The sequence below is a fragment of the Fundulus heteroclitus genome, chromosome 18, assembly GCF_011125445.2.
Source record: "Fundulus heteroclitus isolate FHET01 chromosome 18, MU-UCD_Fhet_4.1, whole genome shotgun sequence".
Lineage (NCBI taxonomy): Eukaryota > Metazoa > Chordata > Actinopteri > Cyprinodontiformes > Fundulidae > Fundulus > Fundulus heteroclitus.
In genome coordinates, this window is record NC_046378.1 from 918,946 (window position 1) to 945,740 (window position 26,795).

Consider the following 26,795-nt stretch of genomic DNA (forward strand, 5'->3'; position numbering starts at 1 on the left):
TGAATAAAGTCAGGTGCATATAAACGCACATTATGATCGGATAATTGATTGTGTGCCCATATAAACGTTACAATCCGATTATTTAATCCGAATACATTTTAATCCAATCGTGAAATTTTGTGCATGTAAACATAGCTAATGAGACGGATTTAAGATCAACTGTTGCTGGTGTTTTCTCCAGCTGCATGTCAGGTGGACTAGCACTACATTAGACTGGCTGCTGTGCTCCGTTTGCCAGCTGGCTAGACGAAGGAAACTCTCAAACTTTATTAGAGAAAAAGAAATTAACTACAACTAATTAAGATAGAAAACTCCCCACAAATACTTAGTTTGGATCCTAATGAGCACTACATGTCAGAATTTTTAAGTTAATGCTGTTTTCAGAGGTTGTCTTTGGCGTTTGAGACTTACTGTGGCTGCCTGCTACTATAACAAACTGCCTATAATATACTTACTAATGGGGCAGATAATAGAAACACTTCACTAGCTAAAACATCACCATGTCAGGCTCCCTATTCAACTGAATATGGATAGTAGCTCATGTATTAATAATGTTTCATGGGTTCAAAGCATACACATTGTAGTGCCATTGAGCCAACTTTCGAGCATTATTACCGCATTATTATGGAAATTTAATGTTGATTTAAGGCGTTTTGTTTAACTTTAGGATTAGACAATTTTAGTGACCGATCGCGACCGATCGCTACCCTTAGCGACCCCTAGCCTCCCGGAGGTATAATCGCATTAATAAAATCGAGCGTCCCAAAAGTTAATGATTTTACTGAGCAAATCATTCTTTAAAATGTTGTATCCTCAAATAATGTTTTGTGTAACCCGGGATTTGCATTGTGAATGGGTTGAAAAAACTTTAAACAGTGTAGAACTGCATAATAACATTGAGTTTTATCCCATCCATTTTGTTTGTCCTTCTTTGTTAACACTCCAGAAATAAGACAATATTTTTACTCTGAGATATCACACCACCAGATTCTCATAGCGACACAACTAGAGCTAAATAATTTGAACCCAGTGTGTGTAACTAGTGACACACCAAGTCACTATTGCCTGCAGTGGTTATGTGTGGGAAGCACAGGTTTCATGCAAATTAGCATTACAGAAAAACTGATTCTAAAGTCAGTAGCTACGTATTGCAATGCCATCTTATGACGTGACAGACTCCAGCTCCCAGCATGCAACGTGGTCACCCTGACCACCAGCCCCTGGTCTCGTTGCTATGGAATGACATAAAAGCGTCCAGCGTGCTCAGCTCATTCTTCTTTGCTGGCAGTTCGCCAAATTGAGGAGACGTACAACCGTTTTCTCCCGTTGGGATTTCCCCCATGTTGCACGGGTTCAAGTCCTCACTGGTCTGAGTTGCCGAACCAACTTCTCCATGTTTTTCTATGCAGGAGGTCGACTTTAAAAGTACTTTGAATTCATTTTTGATTCTACTGGGAGCCGCTATCTCCCAGTGATCATCATGAACTCCGCTGTTGCTTTGGCCAAACAAAGCGTCAAACAGAGCCCAGAGAATTTGGGGTTTTTCTTTCTCTTGATGCCTGAGGGACCCGCGCCACCCAAAGCGCTGCTGGAGCCACGGGTCCGCGGACGAGTTGGACATCCTCTGAGACAACATCAAGTAAAGGACTCGCCCTTTTATTTCTCTTTTTCACCCATAAGGTGATCCTTTGTTCTGAAGCTAGACCGCCTCCTGATCAGAAGTCCGCCCAAACTAGGCAGGGCGCGTTAGATACATCATTAGGGCCGCCCCTGTACGTACCACGTGAGGCAGTAGGTCGTATGTTATCATAGTCGCCATCTTGGGGGGGGACTAAATGGTTCTAAATGGTTAAGCTCAGCTTGTGTGGAGCGCAGAGGCGTTGCTCATCTGGCTTCAGGTCTGTTTCCGGTACCCCAGTGGTGCTATCTCAAAGCTATTTTGCCTTTCAATGCTGCTGTGTCAAAGTGCCGACTTCTTGAATGCAATGTCAATCAGTCTTAAACAACTGTGAATTAATTTAAGCAGCACCACCTTCCATTTAATTCAATTTTGACTTGCTTTATTTTAATTTATTTCCTTTTGCATGTTCTTTGAGTAGCAAGTAGTGTTACCTAATGTTTTTATTAAATAGAATAATTGCTGTAACAGGGAATTATTAATTTAATACATAATAACGTGTGAAATAATAATTGTTTGTGGCTATTTTAATCCAGAAGTTGAATGGTCTCTAAGAGCAAAAGAAGTACCTCTTTTTGAGTTAATAACTGAATTAACGGAGACATTTTCATTGGTTTATGATAAAGAAGGGTTAAAACTCTAATTGCAATTATAATTTGAGTTATAAACGTTTGCTGGATAAGTCTAATTGGTCAACAACCGGTCAGATCAGACTTTTCCAGCATAAATAAAGTTCATAACAGCTAATTAATAAATGCATTGTTAGTGTTAATCATTACAGGCTCACAGCCCTTGGATCACAACCATTTGAATTATATTTGTTACAGCTACCATTTGAGTTTGAATGATCTATTATTAAATTATAACAACAAATTATAATTAAGTTAATAATAATATTCATAATCAAACAGGTTTCTGGCATAACAGTATTTAAACTGTTTGTGAACAGGCTTTGATATATTAAATGTTTATATTGAAGAAACTGAAACAATAGATATCTGAGCTGCTGTTATCAGAAGTATTTCATTTAGTGACAGTAACGCACAGTTTTCTGCTTTTGTTCTGCTGTTTGCTGCGTGACATCTCTTGTTGCCACTAGAACTACTTGTTTGTCTCAATGCAGTTACCATAATTTCCTCAGCAGGATTTGTTCCACTTCCTGTCATCTGTGCTGAATAGGAGATAAGACTTGTTATGTAAACTGAAACAGGTCTTTGCCTCCCAGCCTGGATCCTAGAAGTCCGATGAAATGATTAGAAGCTGAAAGGGCAGAGACTACCTTTTTCGTTTGCTTAGGCTTTGAAAACATTGTGGCGTAGTTCAACCATCAGGTCTGTTTGGCAGCTTATCACCGATGCTCTGCACAACAAGTTCTGTTTAAACCGGAACAAACAGGACTATCAAATTAGACAAAGCTGCGGGAGAGGAACTGTTTAGGATCAATCCTTCTTTACACTGCCTTTATTCTCAGGTCACAGACAACAAAGGAGTTTCTTTTCACGGGTAATCAAATTAAGTAGTGTAGGGTTAACAGGCTTTATCAGGTTTTCACTCTTCACTAAAACAAGCTAATCCACAGTATTCCGTTACAAGAGGACTTTTGTTTTAACAACAGAGAAACATTAAAGAAAGAAAATCTCAAGGCACATTTATATACAGCAGCATTTCTGGGTCATACAATACTTCATTAACATTTTTTTCAAACATCTTCCTGTTCTCTAGACATTGTCAATTAAAGTTTGAAATAACCATAGCTACCTTGGCAATAGTTGGGGGTAGGGGGTTGACTTTAAATCGTCTGCTTTTAAGCTCTGAGAGGACAGAGGCTGTCGTCTCTGGACCAGAGTCTTTTAAAAATAAACTTCTTAATCACTTAATTTAGATGGCATTAAATTGGCCTCTGGTAGTAAAGTTAAAAATTGTGCTGTTATATTCAACCAGGACATGTCATTTAAGTTCCATTTAAAACAGGTTTCCAGGGTTTCCTTTTTCCACTTCAGGAATATTGCCAAAATTAGAAATATTATGTTCAGGAGTAATGCTGAAAAACTAGTCCATGCATTTGTTGCTTCAAGGCTGGACTATTGTAATTCTTTACTATCAGGAAGCACTGTCTAGTCATGGACAAAATAGCTGGTAAGTCAACGACAAAAATGCAGGCAACTGTCTACTGTCGATACACTCTCTTCCAGGAGTGAATGCTCCAAGTCAAAGACTGGATGCAACCTGCTGGGTTTCCTTTCATAGAAAATAAATCTGTCTGCATGATTTGATAGAAATGACTCCAAAGTGCCTTGAGATGACGTGTTGTTAATTGGTGCTTTATAAATAAAATTAGTTTGAATTAAAAAAGCAATAAGAGCAACAATAAGTAATAAGAACAGGGTTTGGATCACCACTTGTTGTATTTATCCATGTGTAATAAATCAATAATGGCAGATTGTGGTGGGTCTGATTAAAGTGTAAATGTGATTCTAATAACATGAAAATTAAAAAGAATGAAACAAATTGATATTATTAAAAGATGAATGCTTTGTCTTGTAGCTAACATTCTCTAACCTGGCCAGCCAGATTGATAATGTGTAGCATTCTACGTTCTGCACATCATCAATCTGTGTCTGCTCCTACTGAATCCATGCAGGGAAAAGAGGGACATTCAGCTCCCCTTCCGGAGCTGATTGGGTGAAGCGACGCGGGACGTTTTTGGCTATAACACGGTATCATATGAAAATGATTGTGTGGTTTCTCACAACAGCTGCTATGAGAAACCACACAACAAGCTACACTGGTCAAAGCACTAACATTCCTAAATTATACTTGGAGCACAAAATCGGTCCAAGGGCAGCAAAGGGCCCCCAACCCAGTCTAAACTGAGAAGACTTGGTTAAACAGCCAAATTAAATCTTTCACTACAACCTTACTCTCTAGTAGTTGTTACAATGCATAACAAGTAGAATTATTTTCCTAAAGACCACACAGTGTAACATGACACATCCTAACATATTTGCAGTTCAGATTAGACTTCAAAACAACCTTTGTTTCACATTTGAAAGACACAAACTCTAATCAATGTGCACACATAAATATGCAAAGCTTAATTCTACAAAACATTTAAATTCTTACATTTACTATGGTCTTATCTTCATTGCAAAATCCACTGTTGGCTGAAAAGCTGGCCATCTGAAAGCTGAACTTACTCCTCTGAACTACAATACAATCCATTCTGATTTGTGATCAGTAGATGGTTGAGTCAAATTTCCCCAATGACTGCTATGAACCAATGACTAATGATGAAATTATGACGTTAATCGGTCAACTCAAAAATCGCTGAACTGACTTCAAATCGGCCCAAATCATATCTACCCGCCCAAAGCAAATTATACTTGCAAAATAAAACTGAAAACCGCCCATTTGGGTGGCAAACCACCTAATCTGGCAACACTGCATGGAAGCCCAATGAGTTATTTTTGGCAAAATCAAATCATGATTTTTCAAAAATGAAATCTTAATTTTTCGATCCCCCGCGTCAACCGTCTCAGTCATTGTGTCCTTGAGCAAGACACTTCACCTGCTTTGCCTGCTGGTGGTGGTCAGAGGGCCCGATGTATGGCAGCCTCGTCTCTGTCAGTCTGCCCCAGGGCAGCTGTGGCTGCAATGTCGCTCCCACAGTCAGGGTGTGAATGACTCACGGTAGTGTAAAGCGCTTTGGGGTCGTCGGACTAGTTAAAGCGCTATACAGGTACAAGCCACTTACTTTAGAACCACAGATCGGCATCTACTGAAGGCTTTTGTTATATGGACAGACAGTTCAATGGCTTTTCAGACACTAAGCTGATGAAACTGATCTTGACAAGACTCTTATCTTATCTTATGTAGCACTGTACACTTTTTTTATCCTGACATTAGTAACAAGTTTCTTTTACTTAGAACAGAACAGACGTTTTCAGAAGTTACAATTTACTTGTAGAAAAACAAACGTATGCAAAATAGCTCAAAATGAAAACAGTAAATATTTGAGAAAAAATGGGAACTCAATCCAAACACGTCAAAATGTTCCCTTTTCTGTTGATGGTTTAATGAAGGCAAACTGCCAGACGAGGAAGTTGATAGATAACAACAAAACAACTGCTTGTGTGATCTGACAAGCAAAGCTGACGAAGCCTGTGTGATGAGTGGCCTCCTGCCACTACCTTCAGTCTGCTGCTTAAGGATGAACAGAAAACATACTGAGGACGTGAGACACAGTCATCTTCACTTAGCTGTGACCCCGTCTCACCCCAGAGTCTGACTGCAAACAGAAAGGCTTTCAGGGAAGTCATTTTCTGCTCCTGTTTTGCATTGTGGGAGTGCAAGTTACTTCAGATGCAACATCTCAAACAGCTCACAACAGGAAGCATCTCTGACACCGTACATTATGTAACAAATTCTAAAATTGAAATCTGCCGCGGGAGCTCGATGGTGGCGCAGAGGTAGTGGGTGCAAACCACGTACGCAGGCCCTAGTCCTCGACGCGGCCACCTCGGGTTCAACTCCCGACCCATGGAGCTTTGCCGCATGTCTTGCCTCCAGCTAAACAGAACTTACATTTCTATTCGCCATGCTGCACGACTGAGAAGAACAGAACGCCCGGGAAGAGTTTGCATGAACATGCTGGAAGATTCTGACCAAGTTAAAGAAAACTCCTCTGCAGGGAGGAACCTGTTTTGCAACTCCAGTCATAAACCCACTCATGCTAAAAAAACAAACAGTTCATCAGCGCTGTAAACCCTGTCAAACTGTGGTCCATTTTATGAGAAAAGAGATCAAACACATCCAAAGAAAATAAAAAGTCAGAGCAAAGAATGCTAATCTACTCAAGAGGCTCTTTAAAAACCCTTAGAGGGTTTATACAGACTGAACCCATCTCTGGTTAAATGGAAAACCGCACATTCATTTTAGAGCATCGTGCTTTAAAACCTAACTATTCAATTCAGTTCATTTATATAGCACCAATCCACGACATGTCGTCTCAAGGCACTTTATAAGACAAAAAAATCGATTCACTCAAATTCCAAGTCAAGAACAGACCTTCCAATTGATGCTAGTTATCAAACAACACAGTTTATTATTCAAAGTGATTAAAAGGTTTTCTATCTAAGGAAACCTAGCATCCACTCCTCCTAAATGAGCATGGAGTGGGCGGTCTGCTGCATTGTGTCGTCGACTTTGCAGCAATCCCTCACACTGAGCATGCATGTGACGGCAGTGGAGAGGAAAACTCTCCTTTAACGGGAAGAAACCTCCAGCAACAGGAGAACCCTTAAACCTCCCTGCAACCTTCTCCCTGAACTGTCCGCCACCTTAATGATGCACGAGCTGCAGACTACCATATAACTACGGACATATTGGTTTCCTTCATTAAGCGTAATGAACACACTGCATATCACCTGTTTTAAGAACATGTTTAGCTTTTGAATTACAACAAATGAAGAAGGCCATTTTCATTTAGTATAACTTAATTGAAATTTGACATAAAACTACTCAATTTCCTTTACATTTCCCCTAAATAGTAGGGTTGGACAATATAAAGAAGATAAAATCGATAAAATAGAAATCATATGATCGATATCGATAATTATCAATAAATTCGAGACATATTTTACGTGCAGCTCTGGCTATTTTAGGCTGTTGCTTAGCGACCTATTTTTAGAAAAAAGAACACAGAAACCTTGAATTCAAACTCAAACCTTTATTCAACCAACTTTTTACCAAAACTGCAAGTTTTTAAAAGAGAAAAACAAAGCTTGTTCTCTGAACTCTTTGAAGGGGGCGGAGCTAGGGGGCGGAGCGTTCTTGGGTCTACATTTGTGATTGGTTAGGAGGATGTAATGGCTGTAATATTAACCTACATGATACGCTAGAATGCAAAAGGAAGGTAAACTGTTCTATTCAACTTTTTATTGACCTTTTTTTTTCTATCATCGATAGGTCTATCGATCCATATATATTGTTATTGAATTATCGTCCAGCCCTACTTGATAGACATATAAAATATGTCTATTCAGTAAACAAATTTTAAATTGTATAAAATACTTTCAATAATATGGGGGGGAAAACGAGGCTAATGCATTTCCTCCACTTTCAGTAAAGCTGGAAAATATATTGAGACAGCAATCACCATCACAATATTTGCCAAAATTACAATGGCAAAGGACTGCTAGGATACAATATTTGGTTGGATATCATGTTTCAAGCACCATGCATTCACACTCCACATGTAAATATTTTATTTGGCTCGTTGGACTGCCCTTCATACACAGTGAAATTCTAGCTGCTGAGACACTAAAGCTAACAGAAAAAGGTTTGAAACTGATGATGGAAGAAAAAAAAAAAAAACTGAGTTAATTGTAATTGAGGTTGTCATTGGAATCTTCAGCAGAAGTATCACAATTAAATGCGTTCCTGTTATTTTTACATCTATCCATCATAGCCAACTGCTTATCCAGGTTCACCCCCGTTTGAAGCTATTTAGCAACGAGAACATGATGTGTGACCCTTGTGTGGAAACTGTGCCGACATAACTGGACACAGCTGGATTTTCAGGCAGAATGACTTTCCTCTTTCCCTTTCATCCTAAGTCCAGTGAATGCACCACAGAGCCCAGCATATTTCTCGTTGACGGATTACATTCACACTTCTGTGCAAAGTTGACACACTGAAAGCAGAGACAGCCGTTGTCTTACCAAAAGTAGGTCTTCACATGCTCTTGGATCAACACCCACGTCTCCCCAAAGTCGTCTGATTTCCACAGCTACAGAGTTAGGTGGGGTGGTTTTGGGGGGTGGAGTGGGGGGGGGGGGGACGCCGGAGGAGAGGGAGGAAGGGAAGAGGAGGAGAGGTGGGAGAAGGAGGAGAAGAAGAAGGAGAAGAGGGGGATGGTGCATTTTACAAATGTAGGTCAAGCTCATTGCTATGCTCCAGCTCTAACACATATGACAGGGATAACACTGGAGATTGTGCTCGAATTTAAGGCAGGAAAAAAAAAAAAAAATCAACAAAAGCTTTCTATGAAAGACCCTTGGCAGCTAACAGCCTCGTCTCTTATTGTTAAATATTCTGACCAAAGTCCTGATTGTGAGCAGGGAGGAGGATTTAGCAGCAGCTCAGATGCATGTCAAAGAAAAGTTGTTGTGGGGGCTGAAAGCAACAAATTAAATCATCCATTCTGCAGCTGTATACATTATACATTTTGAAACAAATTCTTAATATATGCACAGCCATGGACAAGAAAATCCCACAGTGGTCACTGAAATAACCTGAAACTAAAAAGTTAAAAGTAATAACCTGAAAAGTACCGTATTTTTCGGACCATAAGGAGCACTGGATTGTAAGGCACACTAAATATTATAAGTGTAACATCACTCCGCCCCTTCAGGTAACAGAAGTAGAGCTGTCCGTCTCTGTCAGGAGGATAGAGTAGTTGGACTACACTGCCCTGTTTCTAACATAAGGCCAAAATAAATGTAACTTTTATATTGAATTAATTTACTAGGTTTACTGTCGCTGGCGCAACAGCAACAGTAAACAGTCCGCATTGAGTACCCTAACCCTAACATCCGCAGAGTGAAACAAGCCCGAGTATGTGGGGGTCTTTGAATGAATTCACTTCTAGTTTCACCATTACAGTCAGGCACTCTTGTAGACAGCTCAGGGGTCCGATCAGGTAGTGACACAGTGTACCGTAATGCTCTGAATATCCACTGAGCGGAGCGGCTTCATTGCTTACCAAAGTCGTACTTACACGTTTTAACAGATTTTTGAGCGCATTGTACCACATAAAATCAGTCAGGAAGCACAACGGTAATTACATATAAGGCGCACCATCAATTTTGGAGAAAAATTAAGTATTTTAAAGTGCACCTTATAGCCTGAAAAATACGGTAACAATAAATAAATATTTTCTGAAAATTAACCAATGAAAATCAGACATTGCTTTTGAATTGTGGTTCAACAGAATCATAAAGAAAGTAATGTAACAGACCTGGAAAAAAATTATATAAAAATAATATTTAATTGTGCAAGCGTTTCATCACTGCAATCAAACAGTTTAACTGTCAACAAGACTTCTGCACCTGTCCACAGGTATTCTGGCCCTCTCTGCTCCAGATTTCACAGATTTGTTGGGGTTTCAGCTCCTTCTACAGATGTTCAACAGGATTTAAGTCAGGGTTTATAGGAGGCCACTTCAGAATAGTCATAAAGACGTTCTTGGGTGGTTCTAGCTGGGTGTTTTGGGTCATTATGCTGTTGGAAGACCGATGACCTCCGGCTGAGACCAAGCGTTCTGACACTAGGCAGCATATTTCTATCCAGATTGCCTTGTTAGTCACTGAACCCTGCACAGATGTGAAACACCCAGGGCCAGATGCAGCAAAGCAGTCCCAGAACAGAACCGAGCCTCCTCCATGTCTCACAGTGGGGACAGTGTTCTTTTCTAGGTGCGCTTTAATTTTGTGTCTGTGAACATGGAGCTGAGATGATTTGCCAAAAAGCTCCGGTTTTGTCTCATCTGTCTAAAGAACATCCTCCCAGAGGCTTTGTGGCTTTACAAATGCATTGTGGCAAATTCCAGTCCTGCTTTTTATGATTTGCTTTCACCAGCGATGCCTCCCATGAAGGCCACTTTGGCTCAAACAGTGATGAATGGTGAGAGCTGACACTGATGTACCTTGACCTTGGAGCTGACCTTTATTTTATTTGGAGTTTGTTCTGGGCTCTTTGGTTACCATTCATATGACCTTTGTCTTCAATGTCTCATCCATTTTCCTCCTGCAGCCACGTCCAGTGAGGCTGGCTACGGTGTTATGGACCTCAGACTGAATGATGTGAGCAACTGTGATCACAGGAACATGAAGCTGCTTGGAGATGCTCATTTAGCCTTTGCCTTTAACATCCTTGCCTATAACTTTCTTTGATTTTTAAAATGATTCTGTTGAACCTCAATTCAGATTTTTATTGGTTAATTTGCAGTAATGTTTTATTATTTTTTTTTTTTTGTCAGTTTCAAGTAATTTCAGTGAGCATTTTAGGATTTACTTTGGGGTGTCAATAATTTTGTCCATGTCTGTAGCTATAGTCTGAGATGATTTCGGCTGTAGCTGCGTACCTCTAATGTAGACATGGGGCATTCAAGCGTTGGCTCCACTTAAGCTTGCAGTAAAAACAAATCAATGCCTTTCCAACACCTAGAAGATAATTAAAAAAAAGGGGGCAAGGAGAGGGTGTACCTGTTTGTTGGGATGAGAGCTGTCGTAGCCGAGCACCAGGCTGGCCCGTCTGGCGTGAAGCAGCAGGTCAGTGGGTTTGAACGGCAGGGAGAAGCCCTGAACCGTCTTACAGAAGTCAAAGGTGTTCCACAAATAGTTGTTGGTAGAGTCCACAAAAAGATACTGAGGAGGAGAGAGGAGAAAAAATGATTTTAAACCTCAGCATTTTTTTTAAAATCATGTTTTGACAAAAGCCTTACTTTAATAAAATTGAAAGAGAAGAAAAGTCTTGTTTAGAGGTAGAATATATATCTGTATTACCTATAAATATAAACCAAAATCTCAAATGAAATTGTGAAAGCATGAAGTTGGAGAAAGTGCCGGGCTTTACTAGTGCCTCAAAAGAAGGTAATGTGTTCCAGTATATTGTAGATTGTTGATGAAAGCTGGAAAATCCCATTTGTTTTCAGAAATATTACTCAACATATTTAAAATCGGGGACTCATAACGTTTTCAAGCACAAATACGACCTGTTTTTGCCTAAAACATAACCGTATAATTAAAAAAAAAACCTACAGAAATGTCTTCCCTTGAGTCCTTACTGAACTACTTCTAGCCAGTTATGTATTTTCCTCTGCCAAGTTATTTTAAGAGGACCAAGGAAACTTACAAACTAAATCTAGATTGTTAGCAATTTAAGCCATTTCAAATCTACAGTTCAGCATTCTTGGAAAATAGCATTTATTTTCTGTAAAGGGATGGGATCAATACGCCTCCCAAGTGTTTATTCTAAAAGAGTTCCGCCACTCAGTCCAATAATCCTGCTGTCGCTCCCAGCAACTGATGGACCCAAGCTCTTCCCCTCTGTGTGACGGTGTTGATGTGTTCTGCTCAGATTCAGGGCAGCAGGTTTCTGTTACTCTCCCTATGCTACTTTGCTCCAACACAAGGTGTGAGGGGCTATTTAAATAGAATCATGGAGAGTCGTGTCTGTGACTCATTCAGGCTGTGAAAGAAACCAAGACTTTCAGCACATCTTCTCCTTAAAAGAAAGTAAGTCAATTAAAAAAAAGGAAGTGGGAGGCTGAAAGCAGGAAACTTGCTCTGCCTAATCCTTCTGCGTTACAACTTTTGTTATGGAAATGAAGGAATTGGGAAATGTTGGCTGCTTTTTGTAAATCTCAGAGTTGAGGTCAGGGTTTACATTCTCTGGGCAACATGCAAGCAGACTGCTAGTTTAGTGGTGCTAACCTCCCTGATCTCTCCAGGTTTGGCCCTGTACATCAACAGAGGGAATTTCTAAATGAAACAAGTCAGATGCAGTTAAAGTGTGGTCTTTCAACTTTAATTCACTGGGTTGAACTAAAAGACTGCATCAGAATGCGAGCTACTAAAGCGTTATTTAAACACGATCAATGGCAGGTCATTCCAATTTAATACCCAGAAATAAAACCTTCATTTCTAATACTCTGTTGAAAAGCATTTGCTGGCAGTTCCAGCCTGTGGTCTTGGACTGTCAGACATCTCCAGGCGCTGGCTTGCTCCGCCGGGCCTTTGCTGCTGCAGCTTTCCATTGTGGGCCATTTTGTCCAAAGATCAGTCTCTAACAGGTGAAATGCATGCTCCATTGGACTGAGATTAGGTGACTGACTTGGCCATTCGAGAATAGTCCACCTCTTTGCTTTAATAAACTCCCATGATGCTTTGGCTGTGTGTTTTGGCACCCCTGTGTTAAGTCAGTCTCACTGCATTCAGCTGGATCTGAGAAGACAGTTTGTCTCTGAACACCTGCGGATTCATCCGGCTGCTTCTGCGTCACATCATCACCGTTCCACAGCATCACACTGCCTCCGCCGTGTTTCACGGAGGATGTGCTATGCTTTGGATCGTCAGCTCTTCCACTCCTCCTCCATACATTTTTCTTACCATCCTTCTGGAAAAGGTTGATCTTGTTTTTTTTTGGTTTTTTTTTATCTGTCCAAAGAATGTTTTTCCAGAATCTTACAGAACTCTTCTGGCTTTTTGTTAGATGTCTTTTCGCAAAGTACGGACTCACATTTCTGTTGTTGAGAGTAGCTTGCACCTTACAGTGAGCCTTCTTTATTTCCTCCCATGCTGGTTTCTCTTGACGGCTGACTTGCATATTGACACGCCTACCACCTGGAGAGTGTTCTTCACTTGACCGGCTCCGAAGGCGTTTCTCTTCACCATGGAAACGATCATGCAAATCCCCCACCGCTGTCTGCTGGACATCCCGGCCTTTTGGTGTTGCTGAGATCGCCGATGCTTTCTTTCTTTCTCAGGATGTACCAAACCGTAGAACGGGGAGCTACTCTGGCCGCATGTTGACTTTTCCCAGCTGTTCCAAATGCAAGTACCACACCTCAAATCAGCTTTTATCTGCTTAACCGATAAAGACAGGTCAGCTAATAGCCTTTCCTGCCCAGGACAAGAACATCTCAAATGGGCCCCCACCCATTCCGCTCTGTAATGAGCAGAAAATGACTGGATATTTACTATTTAAAGACATGGTGGCTACTTCAGTTTGTCTCCTCCAATCTCTTCCTTTACTCTCCTCTTCACTTCCTTCACCTCTTATCTGCTCCATGCTTTGGATTTTTTTTTTAGGTTTCCTGCCTAGAACAAGTTCTAGGCTGTATTCCTGCTGTAGAAGCTAACAGTGACACAAACCCTAAAGATAAAACAGGCTGACGGATGCACTGTTTTTTGTGATAATTTACATGAATTTGGAAATGTATGTATGTATCATAGAAACATTTTCTATTTCAGCATCATTTAAATGTCATCTAATCAAAACTAGGATCAGATAGTGTATGGTAAAAAAAATTTTATTTCTCACTAAATGAACTCTAACATCTGATTGGTTAACCTGCACAGCAAATAAGCTACAGACCAATCACGTCTGTTTACAGTAGTTTTAGCCCAGCTGAGTGATTTTGATTAGGAAGACAGAGGGTAAAAAATGCTGATGTCAACAGCACATGACCATGAAGCAAAACTGTATATGAAACTAAATTATTTCAGGGAATTAATATTATTTTAGTCCCCAGAAAATGGACTAGTCCTGGTGGTAGGTGTCACTGCGGGGGGGAGGGGGGCGGAGGTTTGTGAAGCGGGGGTGGGGAGCATTGCGTCACTACCACTGCATTGCCGTAATGTGCATCGATGAGCTAATAACAGCTAGCGTTTTAGCTATGTCGATCAGGAGGTTTTCTCCCGGCGGGACCTTTACTTACCATTTTATGCCGCTCAAACATTGATGCATTTAAAATAAACGGATGTAGTTTAGCCTAGCGGGGGCTGGGGGGGAGAGATTAAGCCTGGCGCCCCACTAGGCTAATAATATGCTAGGGGAAACCCTGTATTTACAAATGTATTCAACAAACAGGTAAAAATAACAAAACCCCAGCATGTATAACTGTTCATCCCCCCAACCAACACACCCCAAAGTGGGTACTTTGCAGAGCCACCTTTTGCAGCAACCACACCAGCAGGTGTCTCGGGATCAATCTGTATGATCTCTGGCCTCTGGGATGTTTGTCTATTCCTCAAAGCTAAACTGCTCCATCTCCTCTATGCTGGATGGTTCTCGATCGATTAAGGTCTGGACTTTGACTAGAACATCCCAACACATTTAAATGTTTCCCCATAAACCACTCTATTGTTGGTTTATCAGGGTGCTTCGGGTCCTGGTCCTGCTGAAAGGTGAACCTCCGTCCCAGTCTCAAACCCACAGGCAGAGTGACTAGACCAGTACTCTACACAAAGAAGTTTTGTGTCATGTTTTTGCATTATTTACCGACATTACAATAATTTTCTTTCAGCTATTTTTCTTTAAGGGTTGCACATTAAGTCACTCCAAGTTAAAACTATGCCTTTTATTTTCCTGTTGGCATTTCTCAGAGAATAGGATGTATCAGATTTATTCCATTGCCAGTATTTCTGAAACACCGTAAATGTCAGACGCGGTGGATGGAAACTGGCATAACCAGTTCGCAAATTGTTCTAAATATTTCCACCCTAATCATGCGACCTCTACGGCGAGCCTTTTTCCATCACTGATGATAACACACACAGACGCAGCGCTGTAACTCTGAAGCACCTGAATTGCTGCGTGATAAGATACATCCAAATCACATGGCTGCTTACATGTTTGTTATGAATACACCTGAGCTGAGAACTGCGTCAGCCACAGAACACTTGATGGGGAAGGATAGCGACTCACCCTGCGGTTGTCTGCAGGGCTGTGGTAGAACTGAGAGATGACCTGCTTGCTGCCGTTCTTGGCCTGTGCTTCGGAGAGCTGGAACTTGGCCGACACCAGTGTGAAGGTCCTTCCATAGTCATATGACACGTAGACCTGTGGACAACAGACGGATCAAGTGTTAATGCCCGCTCCAAGTCTTCACTGATGCAGCTTTAGTCATTAGATTTTCCTGGTTTTGATGTTACTGCTATAATTTAGCAAATCACCCTTTAATCCACTTTTATCTCTATAAAATGTTAAGGTGTCACTGGCTGCTGATCAGACCAGTCCTGACATGTGTGATCAACAGGAAAACAGACAGATAATAGTTTAAATTCTACATATATGAGTCTTATATAATGGCTCTTTCCAGAATCTCAACTTTATTTTAGGGGGTTATTGTCTCACGTATATTAAGACACGCTTTAAGACTGTTGTAGGCAGCTTATTACCAAAAACAGCAAAATTACATCAGGGCTTTAATACTAAACCCAGCATTAACAATACAGTTTCCCACCAAATCAAGAGAGCTCACCAGATTGGCTAATCGCTCCTCTTTGTTAAGATTACCAAGCAACCTGCGAAAATGACTGAGACTTGTAACATGAAATGTGCTTTGATGACACGAGGCTGGGATTGAACCGTTCAGCAACAAATCCTCGAGAGGGGTTTAGTGTAAAACAAAGGATGAATGGTAGCTGGTGGATGCAGTGGGCCAAGGGAACCTTTTTACAGTGCATGGTGTTATTGAAAGTGCTGTGTCTTCTAAAAGATGGTCCGTGTCTTCTCCTTGTGGCTTAAACAATAATGTGATAGAAAAATGTCATTAAGTAACATGGCCTGACCCATCAGAGCCATGTACTTAAATTGTGTGTGTGACTGATATGAGATCCAGAGTGTTATAATGTATATGTAGACGCTTGTTCATTAAATACTGCAGAATTGGGTCTGGACACACATCCCTTGACAGTGCAAAACTTCAGTCTGTAATCAGTATTTGATACTAGAGGCATCCGTAGCTATCATGCAAAACCTTTGAGCATCTAGCAAACCATAACATTACATGGAACAAAGTGCTGGGTTCTGTCATGTAGTAAAGTGCTCTCCATTGTAGATCTGCATGTCAGACATCTGGATCTGCTGAAAACTGCTACATTGTCTGCAGCAGATATCCATTTTACCACTCCAGTAAAATCTGCTAAAATGTCTGTCCGGTGCATCATAAAATAAGGATGTATTTATGTCTTTAGTGAAACTCCTGTATCCTTTAAAATCCAATTCTAGACTTTTGCTGATCTTTGTTTATGCCTGATCTTGTCAGCGTAGCATTCCAGGAGGTCTTCAAAGGAGCTGCTTCGTTTTGCAGAATGTAGTCACTGTGTGCGTTTTATCTTAAAACGCTTTACATTAAATAAATGACACGAATCTTTGCATTCCACCCCATGCGCCTCTGTGTGCCAGCCAACCACTTGAGAGCCACCCAGCAGAAAGCCTATGCCATTTTTGAAAGATTTATACACAAATTAAAAGCAACAATTCAATGACGGAACTAAAACAACTGAACGTTAAACACCCTCAGAGCCATTATCTTGAACTGTTTGTGTCTTAACTTCCTAATTTTAACCAAGATTAACCTTTTGAATGCTTGAGCATGCATCACTGCCTGTGAGGAAGGCCAGTCAGGTCGTTTTCAGTAAATATGATAGAGGTGTTGACAGCTTTCCCATAAACGTCTGTGCTGGCTTCCTGTTATACTGAAATTAAAAGATGATCTCTACCATATTTTATGGACTATCAGGCGCACTTCAAATCCTTACATTTTCTCAAAAGTTGAGACTGCGCCTTATAATCCGGTGCCCCTTATGTATGTTTCGGACCATAAGGCGCACCAGATTATAAGGCACACTTCTCAATATTCTTCCCAAGTGTCACTCCGCCCATTAAAGCGCCCCTAATAGTCCGAAAAATACGGTGTGTCTTGTTATACAGTGTACTAGCATGTAGATATCTGGCTTCATCTGTATAATAGTATAGCTTTCCCTCCCACTGCAATCTTTATGTACTGTAAGAAAACGGATCTCATAAACCAGAGTGGTTTACAACAGGAGAAGTTACTTGAAAATAACTGAATTCATGAATAAGCCACTCTTCTTGAGTGGCAAAACAGTCAGAGAAAACTCACCCAGCAGAATATGAACCCAAGGAACATTATAGCCGACCAAATACTGCATCCAGTGAGTAATTTCTTATTGCAAATTTGCACAGAACATTTAAACAATGATTGTGATTCCATACTGTCCTGCTCCTCAATGTTGGAAAGTGTACTTACAGAACTGGTTTTGGGCCCAGTCGCTGCAGCGCTGTCTCGGGCCAAGGCTACGATGACGTTGCTCTTTTCTCCAGCCCAGTGGACCACCATCTGATTATGAGAGTCATTCAGGTTTGCCTGGGGGATACACATGAGATGACAACTATGTAAGAATCAGATATGAATATTACAAACCCTGACACATTTAATATTGTGCCTTTAGACCTTGACCTATGAAGGAAATCATCTGTTTTTGTGCATTATTATTGTTGAACATTGCAAATTTGATCACAATAAACCCACATTTTATTCTGCAGATTATTTTCTTTTGTCATAACAATGTTCTCAACACTTGCGATGAGCTTTGGTCTTGCTATTGGTTTTCAAAATTTTTACACACAGTCCTAATGTGACATTTGTAGCTAACCAATATGTGTGTAAGCAGAATTGCTTTAGAAACATCAGAGTTTGAAAACCAAGGAGTATCTATTTTATTTTTATTTTTTACAAAGCTTGCAATGGTTATTTCCTGTTTAGTGAAAGGATGTTCCAACCGTGCAGACAGTTCAGCAAAGTGCAATTTGCACTACAGCCCAGAAAATAGGAAGTGCCACAAACAGAGAAGTTGAGTGTTGAACCCGAGTCTGGCTTCGAAAAACAATCGACCACAAGCATCAGCAAAAGAAAATGGCAAGAATCACAGTTTGGGCAATTGCGAATGGGTCCCATTGTATACATTTGATGGCAATTTTGTTTTGCCACAATCAATTATACCAAAATAGTAATTATTTTGACGTGCCTACTGCCTACATGTCCAGCACCGCAGAATGAAACGCGCAGGTATGACAAGGTACGCCAAAGCTTCTGTCAGTCACAGCAACAACAGCCTTTCACGCATCATTTAGACAAATTCTTCGCAGATTACGTAAATAATTTGCAATAAAGTACTGCAGTCAGTAAAAATGAAAACCTCCTCCGTATTTCTGACCTGAATTTTTAAACCTGCTTCATGGCTTTCCTCCTGCTTCGTATTCCAAATCAAGCGTATAACCACCTTTTCAGAGGCAGTAAATATTTTAGCTAAATTCTAACTGCCTGTCTAAAATGGTGCTGGTCTTTTAAACTATCAACGCAGAAAGGATGTTTCCCTGGCCATACATTATCTTTGCCTTAGGAAATTAGTGCCTAAATGTAATCTGAATACTTTTCCTAGTTGTGATCATTTTAGAAAATCAGCTTGTCAAAGTCCTAAATGCTAAAGACGGCTGCATTTTGTTCTCCTATATTTATGTTTTGATTTATGTCAACGAAAAGGTTAAGCATCTCATTCTTCAGATATAATATGCTTCCATCTGATGAACTTTTCAAAAATACCAGTTGTGTAGTAACTTGGAGCTGTTTAGTTTCAGATTTTCTGTGATAAAAACTGTCACTATAACCCTAAGCATTCAGTGCAGTGAAAAATAAAAACAGCAAATTGGAAAAATTAATATATAAAATGAAGTCTATTTGACTGACGTCTGACCAGGACTGGGGAGTACAACTACAAGTTTGAGGTGTTCAGTAGTTATTTAAATACGGTGAAGAATTTTTGGGATGTGCAGCAGGGGGAGGGCAGAGGCTGACCAACATGGGTTTTTTAATGGCCGAAGCAAATGTCAATAATTAAAAACTGGGAAAACAACATACAGACAACTTTTTATTTTTTTTGTCTTATAGCATTATTTTTTCACTGTGTCTTTAGAAACTTATTATGTTGGATGGTATGAAAGATCTTCGTACAAGCAGGCTAAAATAAGCAACAGCTTCTTTCTGTGGAGAAGGAAGTTCCACAAGGTTCCAATGCTGGCCCACTATTTGTTTTTGCTATAGTATTTAAACCCCAGTTTTTTACTTGGATGCTGACGGTACTGCAATGTTCTGATAATGCTAATGTACCTGTACTGCAAAGGTGTTTGATAATCTTAACACAGCTTTGACAGAGTACACAAACAGATATGTCGCTTGCTACTTGTTTTGAAGGCAAATAAGACAAATGTATAAATTTCATTACTTAAAGAAATGCCAAGTCAGTACTGCAAATAAATGGTCAAACAAATAGAGTGGGTATGAGCTTGATATATTTATCATTTGTAATGTTGAGAAATATTACTAGGCCTGGTTTTCTGACTCAGTGTCTTATTACACTAACGTAAACCAGATCCTATAAATAGAATGTTAACTTGTGTTGAATATTTTCATTAGAGCATGATGGTGCTATCTTTGAGAGGTCTCCTTTGTAAAAGACATCTGCCAATCCAAAGGAGTTAAATAAATGATACTAATTTGTTTTGTTAGGAAATGGAACAATACAAAGAACATTAGAAGCAGGGTGTAGAAAGTTACCGCAGACTGAGCTGTAATGCTACCAGCTTAAAAAAGGAAAACTGATCTGTTGGTTCTCCATGACCATTCAGGCACCTGAGGGACAAGGTTCTAAATGTGCCTGCATGCCTGTTTCCATGTAAACTGTAAGTACTGCAATGACTTGTCGAAACACCAACTCCTCCTGTGTGCACCTCCCATCAGGCATTGGGATCAATAAAAAGAAATAGGCCATTTCATTCTTCTTGTCACTGCCTAGCTATCTCATCTCTTTGCTGCTGCCCTTTACTTATCTTTTATTGATGACTGAGAGGGGCCAGCCCTCTAAAAGAGCTTCATTTTTGCTTCAAATACCTTTTTGCTGCTCTGCAGAGAACACATATCTTTTTAACAGGTGCCTGTGGTCCGACATGACCTGCTTGCAACCTTTTTCGGTCTACCGATGCGGATTATAAAACCAAAACAACTGTATTCTTACAAGAGCAGCTTGGCATTCAGGGATCTGCATCAATGTTCCACTGATCTTACAGGGAGAAATAAATTGAAGAAAAGGCAGAGACATTAATATCTCCTCCTACAACAGCCTGAAAAATCTATAAAACCAACGCAGTAACTATAAATATTGAGCATCTCTTCCAGGGAGTGGGTGAACAACAAAGAGGCGCAGCAAAGAAATGATGATTTATCAATGTGGTTTTGTCCTTTGTGATGCTGTAGTCACAGCAACGCAAACATCCTGCAAGACAAGGGCATATGTTGTTACCAAAGTGTTACCTACACACAAAGACCCATTTCACTGACACACAGCTTGCTTTTACATCCGCCTCCCATTCCTCCTCGTCAGCATGCCTCCCCTCATGGCTGCCACTGTGAAAGCCTGAGTCGTCTCTTGAGCCAAGGTGCTGCAGCAGTAAATTTCTGCATTTTAGGCCTCATTGGCCACCGGGCGACGAGGACAGGGGGGAGGAGGTGGGCAGCAGTCTCTGCAGCCTGACATATCTGGACCAGCAGAGTCGGCTTGGCTGGGAAGATAAAAGGCTATTTCACAGGTTGCAGCAAACAGTTGGATGTAAGACGACTCTGTAAGGGTCCATTCATGGTTGGTCAGTGCTCCGCTGGTAGTGGAACAACACAGGGGATATTACAGCTGAATATGGCGTATGATGAGAAGCGATTTTATACCATTACAGCCCCGAGTTACTTTCTTATGCAACGCAGCATCTTGATCTTACGCTCCATAAACTGCAGCTCTTAATCCTGCACACACTCCCTTTGTGGTTCAGCTAACGACCCTTCTTCAGGCTCGACTGACTTGTAGCTGGCGCCCCTCATGCAATTGTTGGAGGGGAGATTGCAGGACAGTCCGGGGCATTTCCAGTTGGTCCTGACAGCCACAGATCAGAGGTAACAGCAGAACTATTCTTCAGATTCTGGACCAACAGACCTCCACTTTCCAACATTCTTGGGGCGAGTTTAAAACCCAGACACATATTGCACCATGTTTTACAGATTCCTCCACCACTTACAGCAACACACTAGTTCACCAGCAACTGAGAATTTGTCTGTGGTGGAACAGCCTCTGCTACAGGTGGAAGCCTGGCACTTTAAACTGCACTCCAGAATGGTTCAGGATCAACCAGATGATACCTGCCTAAGAAACCTTTGACCACCTCCCAAAACACAAACACACACGGGTATACACACACACACACACACACACACACACACACACACACACACACACACACTCACACACAAGTCATTGTTTAATGTACATACTGAGGATGTGATGGCAGCTTTTCAAAAATCTATTTGTTTTTATAAACTGACTCAGGCTTGAAGCACAGAGTCTCACTTAAGCTACAATAGCAAAGACTTAAGACTTGGCCTAGACCCATGCTCCAAGTACTCAAGATTTGACTCGGGCCCATGGTATGACTTTGAATTTTGATGTTAGCTGGAGCTTCATAATATTAGGAAACTGAACTAGGTATGAAATGACTAGGTAATTTTTGAACACAGTAGACCTCATTTACTTTCAAAATCTCTCAGTTGAAAGCTAGTTGTTTTATTACAAAGGCACCTCAAAGTTTTCAAAATAAAAGCACTTCCAATTCTGAGTCTTCTATTAAGGTAGCTTTGAAAGACACTCCACACTGTATTGTCCATGTGTAGCTTATGGCTCTTTCTGTGGTTTACTGTAGTCTCAAGGCCTTGGAATGGCTTTGTAACCATTGCCAGGCAGAAATATATCAGTAACTTTGTTTATCATCTGTTCTTGAAGTACTCTTTTCTTTGTTTCCATGCAGCATTGTATCTAATGAACTTCTATCAGTGAACCATGCTGACCCTCCTAATAAGATTATCTAGCTGCTTCCTCTCAGCTACAGATAAGCTGGTGTTCCAAGAAACCACACCATAGATGGCTGATGCCACCACAGAGTCAAAAATGGTCTTCAGGAGCACCCCCTGCACTCGAAAAGACCTCAGTCCCTTCAGCAGGTAGAGTCTGCTCTGACCCGTCCTCTAAAGGGCATCAGGGTTGTAACTCCAGTCCAGTTTATTGTTAAGGTGAACACAAAGGTACTTATAAGAGTCCCCTATCTCAACATTGATTCCCTGGATGTTCACCTGGGTCAGTGAGGTGGGTCTCCTTTATCAACGCTTTTTATCTTAGGGTTTATCCAGGGTTTATTGTTGGAGAAGTACCTGTACTTTCATGAGGGTAAGTCCACACAGAAATGTATATAGTCCGTGATGCATTCTGTTATTATGTCAATGTCCTTCCCATTAGGATAGCAGAAACAAGTTGAGCAGTTGAGCTGAAGTAGTCTCCTAATGCTTCTTCAGCCTCCTCAGACCATTTCTTCACTGTGCGTGTTATGACTGGTTCTCTGTACACAAGGGGAATATACACAGGCTGGAGGTGAACCAGGTTATAATCTGAGCTACCCAGAGGAGGGAGGGGTGATGAACTGTATTGTATGCCTCTTTGCAGTTTACATACAGTAAATGTAGCATTTTATTGTCACTGGTGTTGCAGGTAACATACTGATTAAAAGTGTGGAGGGTGGAGGACAGCGATACATGGTTAAAGTGTCCTTAGAAAAAGAGCCCGGATAGAGTCGTGATAACACAGTCAACTCCTCCTCTTTGTTTGAGATAGATCTTATATTTCCCAAGATGATGGATGGAACCGTGGGTCTATAGTGGGGGGAGTGCTGGCCGAGTGGTTAGAGCAGCGCGCTTGCGCTCTGAGAAGGATGCAAGTACCCGGTTCGATCCCCAGCGCCTGCACTCTGGGTCCCTGAGCAAGACCCTTAACCCCAGATTGCTCCCCGGGCGCCACACATGGCAGCCCACTGCTCCCCAAGGGTGATGGGTTAAAAGCAGAGAACAAATTTCGTTGTAATGTATGTTTCAATGACAATAAAGATGATATTACTATATTATTATTATTATATCTTTTCCTCCAAGTATATCGGCTTCTCTCCGCTTGTCTCCCACGACTCTTTCTCCTAATCTCCTGGGCAATTTCTAGCCAAGTCACTGCTGCTATAACTGGGTTGTTAGCCAGAGTTACCAGCTGATCCCTTGTGTATACAATGGCCACAAGTTGCCTTCCTTTGTCTCTGAAAACAAATTCTGTGTAAAGTAAAATGAGTAGCAAAATTGACCACAAAACGGCTAGTTCCATGTTGTGAGTCGAGAAGGCAGGGACAAACACACAATACTAGAAACATAAAAAAATAAAAGCATAAAAAACACAATAAAATACAGAGCCACTGACATGAGCTGCTTGCTCTTGCACTGCTCGTAGACGTAACCATTCAAACTCCAAAGAGTAATTTTTTTTAAACCATTGGTTTTTCTATCCTTTATCACAAAGGTTTTCAGCCAATAATTTTAGTTTGGCTTGCAATAGTCATATCCATGGGCACATGCTGACATTGTTCTGGTAGATCTGGGCCAGTGCCACTGTTTGTTGGTGATGGATCAAAGTTATCATTACAGGAGTTTATCAGGAAACAGAAAAAGATGGACCGACCAATTGAAAGTAAGACAGACGAAAACAAGCTGTGAAAGTTAAGACCAAGTGGTCATGGTGGGTCAAGGCTTTGGCTTAATCACTGCAGGTAGCTGCAGCAAAGTTAATAAGTTAAGAAAACTTTGCTCAGCTAAGTGTCTAGCTCTAAATGAATAACATAATAAAACAAGAAAACACGCTTTTAAAAGGGATATGGCTACCTTTGGGGAATCAACCATGAACCAATCAGTATGTATTGGCCAACTACAGAGACAACATACGTTCTGATTTACAAAGGTCATTTATTGGCCTGTTTATTTATTTAATGAAGTCCACTACAGCGACATAATCACTACAGCAATCCTGAATAACCTTATACAAAATATTAAAAAAAACACACATTTAGGTCAGTCTGGTGCACATTATCAAATCACTGAAGGGTAAAAAGAATCTGGACACTTGTCCTTTCACCAACAAAACATGACCTGCAACAAAACCTATGGCTGCATTTGTTATTTGAGGAAACTCAGGCAAAGATCTACTCTTAATGCTCATCTCAGGTCTAAAACATGCAAGTTATTACTTATAAAGCACATTGCCAATTATCCATCTATTTTGGGCATTGTATATGTGAATGGTGGTGTATGTGATTAAAACCCACCGAGCATGTCAGCTGCTGTAGGAAACCTTTAACCTTACAGTGTTAAACATGCCAAGTCTGCTTATCCTTTGCTGGCGTGCCTAGGCTTGCCTGCTGGGGATGACTTGTACAAGATTCTGGTGTGCTGTTGTACAAAGCCAAAACAGAAGAAAAACAAAAAAATAGAGGGTGCACATATAACACCCAGCTGTTCTTAAATTTCTTTTGAGTGACCTACTTTCTGAGTAAAGGTATAGATAACGATTTTTCCGGAAATGTAGATATGAAATACTTTTGAATAACTGAGCATGCACAAGACCATCCTACCTGCTCTTCTGCTCCTCAGGGGGATCGCGTGAAAGAGTCTCTCAAATACAATCTGGTCTTATTTCTTTCTCCTGAGGCCTTCCTCTTCTTCTCAAAAGCTTGTAAGAAAGTTTGCGTCTAACGACTCTCAGCTAGTTTCAAAGTAGGGCGGGGCAATAAATCAATATCAATATACATCTCGATAGACACCGGATCAATATTAATATCAAATATTTGAGATAAAATGTTCAATGATTCCACTGAACTCTGATCCAGAACCACGTGGTATACTGGGGGATATGGGTAGACGAAAGTATTTAGACTCTCAAACTCTCATGGCCAAAATAAGCAAGGTTGGTAGAGAAGCCTGACCTATTTTAAATATTAAACCTTACATTTAAATAGGGTTAGGATTACAGTTTAAATTCTATCTTATTTCCCTTGGTCCTTGTTTCAAATAGGTAAACAAACCATTACTCAATAATTATCGATATCAACTGATAGGAAAGGCTTATATCGTGATACATTTTTCAGCCATATAGCACAGCCCTATTTTAAAGTATAGGGTGAGAGCAGTGGAGCAACAATGAACAGCTGTGTGCATGTGCAGCAAGAGGTAACTAGCAAGGAACATGCACGCACATTGGCGTTAGTTAAACACGTCACAATGATTGTCATGTGGGACAACCAATAGATAAGATGATCCCGCTGGAACTTGAAGCCGAAAAAGATCATCTTCTGTTCCTTTAAGTCAGGTATTAACAATTTGACTATTTTGGGGCATAGAACAATTACCTTTCCTTCACAGACAAAAGAAAAACATTAAAGCCACAGAGTGACACAGGGCAAAAGTAACTCCATCCTGATAAAGTAAAACACTGAATTCTACATAGCAATACTAAATGCATTAAACCTAACAGGGGTGCCACAAAAGCAACACGCATATTTCCAAAATGCAACAAGTCATTAGAGTAGATTTTACACATTTAAACATAGTGAAACCTTTTTGACACAGCAACATATTTGGCAAGATAAAAAAGAAAAAAAATAGCGTAAAAATAGCTTTAAAATATTTTGACTCTTTGGGCAGCATTGTATCCACCGGCCTGTGCTCACAGTCTCCATGGTAACCAAATACTCATTATCCAGTCGATGGGAGCCATTGACCAATGTAGACAAGGAGTTGCTTTAAAGGGGAAGTCCGGTCAACAAGGAAAAATCAGGGTATCATTAGCTATAACTAAAACTAATACGTTTGTGGTTATTTAATGAACTTATCTTCAATCAATAAGAAAATAAAAACATAAATTGTCGTCTGTGTATGGGGGCTGACATTACTGCCCATATTTGGGCAGTAAGGGGCGTTTGACATCACATCCTGGGGCGTGGAAAAGCGGAAGCGGCGACAGCATTTCTCTCCGCTTTTCATGCAAAGTCAACAGGAGCCGTTCTACACAGCTGCGATCATCAATAATTTTTTCGGATTTCCAGAGGACTTCACCACTGACATTCGCAAGAGCTTTTGCTGAAGCAACGATGCCCACGTGCATGGCCATCGGATGTTCCAACACAACTGCAAAAGTGGAAAAAACATTGCTTATTTCAACTTCCCGATTCATGAGCCACCGGGCTCGTTGCTGGATTGCCAACTTGAACAGAGCGGATTTGCCATCTAACTTCTGGCCAGAGAGAAAACACGTCATATGCAGTGACCATTTCGAAGAAGAATGTTTTGAACATGACATGAGAGCGAGGATTTTTGGTAAGTTATTTTTTATTTTAGAATTTTTTATTTAGAATTTGCGGGGATGGTCACCGAGCAGAGGGGCGGAGGGATACCACATGTGATGTGGTATCCCTCCGCCCCAGCATGTGCTGGAACGCTCTTATATTTTAATATTTATACAATAATGACCACCTGCCCTATTTACTAGAGGGAAAATATATAACTTAAGTCACT

The 26,795-nt window shown here is 40.6% G+C and overlaps 1 protein-coding gene across 3 annotated transcripts in view; it reads right to left on the bottom strand.

The window, feature by feature from the left end:
* The window catches only part of sorl1 (sortilin-related receptor, L(DLR class) A repeats containing), a 117,245-nt gene that overhangs the window by 68,985 nt on the left and 21,465 nt on the right, over positions 1–26,795 (bottom strand). For all 3 annotated transcript variants that reach the window (XM_036150341.1, XM_036150340.1, XM_036150342.1), the window contains exons 2-5: positions 17,520–17,636; positions 15,170–15,304; positions 10,945–11,106; positions 8,401–8,468 (exon numbers count right to left, since the gene is read on the bottom strand). In XM_036150341.1, the coding sequence (XP_036006234.1) occupies positions 8,401–8,468; positions 10,945–11,106; positions 15,170–15,304; positions 17,520–17,636 (482 nt within the window). The remainder of the gene's footprint in view (positions 1–8,400; positions 8,469–10,944; positions 11,107–15,169; positions 15,305–17,519; positions 17,637–26,795) is intronic.